At 39.4% G+C, this 5,700-nt stretch overlaps 1 protein-coding gene across 1 annotated transcript; it reads right to left on the reverse strand.

Moving 5' to 3' along the window:
* Window positions 1-4,082: 4,082 nt before the first annotated feature.
* On the reverse strand, window positions 4,083-4,997 carry LOC103212071 (olfactory receptor 4K15-like). The gene has a single exon (XM_007958072.2). It carries the CDS (start codon window positions 4,992-4,994, stop codon window positions 4,083-4,085), a length of 912 nt encoding a protein of 303 aa, XP_007956263.1. The 5' UTR covers window positions 4,995-4,997.
* Between the last annotated feature and the right edge of the window lie 703 nt (window positions 4,998-5,700).

Genomic DNA, 5,700 nt, shown 5'->3' on the forward strand with positions numbered 1-5,700 from the left:
ACTCTAAATTCATACATGGATAATTCCATGATATAATTTCTAAAAGTAAACAATTTTTCTATCCATAGACCAAGCCAACTACAATACATTTTTGGTCTTTTCCTTGTGCTGCTAAAGATACTCTTTTAAACCACACCTTCACTGATGGAATAGGCTATAAGGTCTCAAGTCCGAGGGATCTAATTCTACTTCACACATTCTCAGGGGCAAAATTTCCTTCTAATGTGTCCATCATTTGATTACCTGAAATCACTTCCCATCATTCTTCTCCCAAATCTTCTACTCATTCAGATGACATAAGAACAATTGTTTGTTTTAAAGAATGCTACAATCCATAGTTATTTTGACTATAAGTATCTACGATTATTGAAATTTCAAATTTTCAGTAGAAACATGATCTTCTTCTAACTCATAGGTATATTGTGAGGCTCAGTTGAGATAATATATAAAAATATAATTTGTAAACTATATGTTGTTTTGTTGTTATTTGCCATCGAGTCAGACCTAACTCATAGTGACCCCTCCTTGGGCTGCTGAGGCAGTATCACTATGGAAGTAGATTGCCCAACCTTCCTTCCAAGGAATGGTTGGTGGGTTTGAACTGCCAGCCTTCTGGTTAGAAGTCAAGTGCCTTAGGCACTATGCTACCAGAGCGCCTTGTAAACTATATAGTGATCATTAATTATAAGTCTGATTTCATTACCATCATTATCTTAATCATCACATGATACAGTACTATATTTGTGGTAGTTAGGTTTGTGTGTCAACTTGGCTGGACCTGGTTGAGTGGCTGTGCAGCTGGTGGTAGTTATACCCCATGATGAGACTGGCACCACAAGCAAGCTGAGTAGCTGTCTTTGGTATATGGTCTGCTTCCTGTATATAAAGAGAAGCCTTGGGAATGGTCTCTAGCTTATGGCATGCTTGGACCCCACATGTAGCCATGTCATTGCTCAGCAGCTTGCTATGCTCTCCCGGCCTTGGGACATAAAATAGACTTAAGTTAATGCCCTGCTGTGTGGTTTGGTAACATTGGGACTGTGCCTTTTTACTTGTTAACCTTGGGACTTCTCAGCCTCAGCAGCCAGCAGCTGTCTGAGTGAAGAAATGCCTCTAGCTCCAGTGGGACGGGAGCAGGAGGCAGAGCTGGACCCCAAGGTTGAGGGACTTTCACTCCCTTCCCAAAAGCCTGGCATTTTGAACTTGGACTTATAGCTTCCAAATCGTAAGAATAAACTCCTGTTTGTTAAGGCCATCCCATTTGTGGTATATTTCTTGTCAGAGCAGCACTAGGTAACCAGAACAATGTTGTTGTTGTTGTTATGTGCCATCGAGTTGGACCCAACCCATAGCAACCCCTCCTTGGGTTTCCAAGGCAGTATCACTACAGATTGTCCCATCTTCCTTCCGAGGAGTGGTTGGTGGGTTTGAAGCACCAGCCTTCTGGTTAGCATTCAAGTGCTATATCTTTTTTCTTTTTTTGCTTGTATATTTCAGAAAACAATCAACAGGACCTTGCAGATTGGTGAAATTATAAAACAGAAAAGTGAGTAACACTTTATTTAAATTATAATTGATATTAAATCTTATTCCACACTACCATTTCTCCCACACCATTTCAAAGCATAATTCAGTTTAGGATATTTAATTCTCTTTCAAACACTAGAAGTCAGAAGACGAAAATGATTTGAAAATTCAAGATGATTACAGAAATTAAATTGTGATCTTAGTTAAAATGATTACTAGTGAAACAATTATAAATTAAATGCTATTCTGAAACTTTATAAATATTATTTTAATATGTTGTATTACTTTAATATTTGTGAATTTTTGTATTTATCAAGTTGAGTGGAAGAAAATTGAATTTGATAGAAGTATTAATTTGATGGGAGCTCTGGAATAGAATAGAATAGAACAAAACACTGCCTGGTCCTGTGTCGTCCTCACAATGCCTGGTATGTTTGAGCCCATTGTTGCATCCACTCTGTCAATCCAACTTATTGAGGATTGAGGGTCTTCTTTATTTGACTGACCCTCTACTTTATCAAACATGACAATCTTCTCCAAGGACAGGCCCCTTCTGACTATATGACCAAAGTAAGTGAAATGAACTCTGACCATACTTGTTCTAAGAACGTTCTGCCTGCCCTTCTTCCAGAACAGATTTGTTTGTTCTTTTGGTATGCAAATGAAACACACTGCCATCCAGTTGCATCTGACTCATAGCAACCCCTCCTTGGGTTTCTGAGGCAGTATCACTACAGAAGTAGATTGCCCAACCTTCCTTCCAAGGAGTGGCTGGTGGGTTTGAACCACCAGCCTTCTGGTTAGCAGTTAAATGCCTTAGGCACCACACCACTTCTGGTATTCTGTGGTAGTCTTCTGGTAGTCTATGGTATTTTCAGTATTCTTGCCTAATATCAAAATCAAAGGCATCAATTTTCCTAGGTTTCCTTACTCATTGTCTAGATTTCACATACATTTCAGACTACTGAAAATATCATGGCTTGGGTTAAGTGCACCTTAATCTTCAAAATGGCATCTTTGCTCTTTAACACTTTAAAGAGGTCTTTTGCAGCAATCTTGCCCAGTACACTATGATGTCTGATTTCTTGACTGCTGTTTCTATGGGTGTTGATTGTGAATAAAAGGAAAATGAAATCTTTGACAACTTCACTCTTCTCCATTTACTGTGATGTTGCTTATTGGTGCAATTGTGAGGATTTTTGTTTTCTTTATATTGAAGTGTAATCCATACTGAAGACTGCAGTCTTTGATCTTCATCAGTAAGTGCTTCAAGTCATCTTCACTTTCAGTAAGCAAGGTAGTGTCATCTACACATCACAGATAGTTAATAAGTCTTCCGCCAATCCTGATCCCATGTTCTTCTTCAAGTAGTCCAAGTTCTCAGATTATCATACATAATAGTAATTAAAAAAGGACAGTGAACATGTAGATTTCTTATAAAAAGTCAAAAAATGATTTTATACAATTTGGGAGCTTTGAAAAATATGTATTGTCATTTATGCTGTTGGGTGATGTCTTAGGCTGGATTATCTAGAGAAGTAAAACCAGGGAAACTTGATAGATGGATAGATAGATAGATAGATAGAGATTTATCTCAAAGAAAGACCTCGAGAAATTGTAAAACCTGGCAAGTCAGGGGTCATGGGTCAGATGTCAGACTTGAGGCTTTCCCTGTCTTGAGTAGCTACAAAGGCTAATGAACCCAAGATAGTCAGGTAAGATAACCAACTGAAGCAGGCAACACACCTAAGGAAATTTACTTTCAAGTGATTGGCTGCTAACAGTAAATCTCATCATGGAGGTAATTACCCTACATCAGATCACATCAGGGGGTATGACTACATCATTACTACCAAACCACTGAGAATCATGACCCAAGCAGGTTGGCTATCACAGATGACATATAGTAGATGGCAGGACCTGGAGATCAGTAAAAGAACACATACAGCAGAGGCAGATATTTAGTAGCATCACTGAAAAAAGTTTTATTTATATATAGAAAAACAAGTATTTCTGTGTGTAGTCATCATTTAACCACTAACCTTGAGTGGAAACTCTGAACTTCAATTTTATACATGAGATAAACAAGATTCATTGTGGGTCCAGGTTTTGCTATTTGTAGCATGTCTAATATGCTACATTTCCATGGTTAAGTAATGAATTTATATGGATTCTGAGTTCAACTAATGGATTCATTAAAGCAATTGTTATTTAGACCTTAACTTTAGATAGCTTATAGATGATTGATACGGTGGCTGCGATGATGGGCTCAAGTATAGCAGGGATTGTGGGGCTGGCGTGGAATCGGGCAGTGTTTCGTTCTACTGTGCATGGGGTAGCTATGAGTCGGAAATGACTCGACGGCACTTAACAACAACAACAACAACATAGTGAGAATACACATTACAAGAAATGCCATTCTTATATACAAGAATTCATCTCAATTTTTTAAATTTCTTAGTTCAAATACACATAGTTTGAATAGCAAAGAATATCAATGGTGTCTTTATTATTGTTGTCATTATCATCAGAAGAAATGGTTAGGAATGCACTTTTCACCTTCTCAGTTTCTGCATAGCCAATATTACCTCCTTATTTCTTAATGAGTAGATCAAAGGGTTTAAGAGAGGGGTGAAAACAGTGTAGAATATTGAGAGAACCTTATCCACCGAGAAGTTGTTGAAAGGAAAGGCATAGATGAAGATGCAGGGCCCATAGAAGAGGGTCACTACAGTGACATGGGCAGTGAGGGTGGCCCGGGCTTTGGCCATGCCCAATGAAGATCGACGTTGCACGGTGACCACGATGACTGTGTAAGAGATGAGCAAGAGCACAAAGGAGCTCATAGCCATTAGATCACTGTCTGAAAGCATCAGTATCTCAAGGACATAGGTATCAGTGCAGGCCAGTTTAATAACCAAGGGAAGGTCACAGAAAAAGTTATCTACATTATTTGGACCACAGAACGGCAGGCTTACTACGAAGACCAACTGGCTTACTGAGTGCAGAATCCCAATGAGCCATGAGCCCACCACAAGGCCTGTGCACTTACGTATACTCATGATGGCTACATAATGCAAAGGTTGACATATGGCTACATACCGATCATATGCCATGGCCACTAGGAGCATCATTTCAGCACCACCAAAAGCATGCTGAAAGAATATCTGGCACATGCAGCCCTCAAAGGAGATGATCTTATGCTCCGTGAGGAAGTCGGCTATCATTTTGGGAGTGGCAAAACTGGATAGACACACATCAATGAAGGAGAGGTTGCTGAGCAGGAAGTACATGGGAGTGTGGAGGGCAGATTCGGAAAGGACTGTGAGCACAATGAGAAGGTTTCCCAACACAGTGGATGAATAGAAAAGTGTGAAAAATGCAAAATAGAATTTTTGTAGTTCTTGAGGACCTGAAAGACTGTGCAACACAAATTCAGTAACTCTTGAATTATTTCCTTGGTCCATGATTTCAAGTTTCTGAAATCAGATCAAAAATGTCCTGTAAAGTAAAATGGAAATAACGTCATAGGACTGTGGGAATTAAGCAAACAAAGCAAAGCCTGGCATCAAATCTCACTCTACACACTTACATGCTTTATATCTTCATCTCTTTGCTGTCTTTTGCCATTGAGTATGTTCTAATTCAATGGACTTTATAAGATGGAGTTGAATTGTCCCATTGGGTTTCCTAGACCATAATCTTTACTGAAGCAGATTACCAGGTCTTTCCTCCTTTGGAGCCACTGGTTAGCTCAAAATACTGACTTTTCAGTAAACAGCCAAGTACATAATCATTGTTATGCCAGGGCTCATTTGGATCCTTATACCATGCAAATGCATTTTGCCTGTAATTTTATCTTTTGAAGTGACTCTGGTGGTGTAGTGTCTAAGGCTTTTGACTGGTAACTAGAAGGCTGGAGGTTCAGACCCAGTAGCCATTCCTCTGAAAGAAGACTAGGCAATCTACTTTCATAGAGATACTGCCTTAGAAACCCAAGGAGGGGTGGCTATAAGACAGAATCGACTCAATGGCAGCGAGTCTGGTTTGATTTTGGTTATGTATACTTAACTCTTGGGAGCTCTGGTAGCATAGTGGCTAAGGCACTTGACTGCTAACCAGAAGGCTGGCGGTTCAAATCCACCAGCCACTCCTCGGAAGGAAGATGGGGCA

Source organism: Orycteropus afer, unplaced genomic scaffold (assembly GCF_000298275.1).
Source record: "Orycteropus afer afer isolate SDZICR_OR568_19922 unplaced genomic scaffold, OryAfe1.0 scaffold00844, whole genome shotgun sequence".
Lineage (NCBI taxonomy): Eukaryota > Metazoa > Chordata > Mammalia > Tubulidentata > Orycteropodidae > Orycteropus > Orycteropus afer.

Excerpts from the sequence above, each read along its gene's own strand:
- LOC103212071 (XM_007958072.2), bottom strand. The coding sequence starts at position 4,994 with ATGGACCAAGGAAATAATTCAAGAGTTACTGAATTTGTGTTGCACAGT.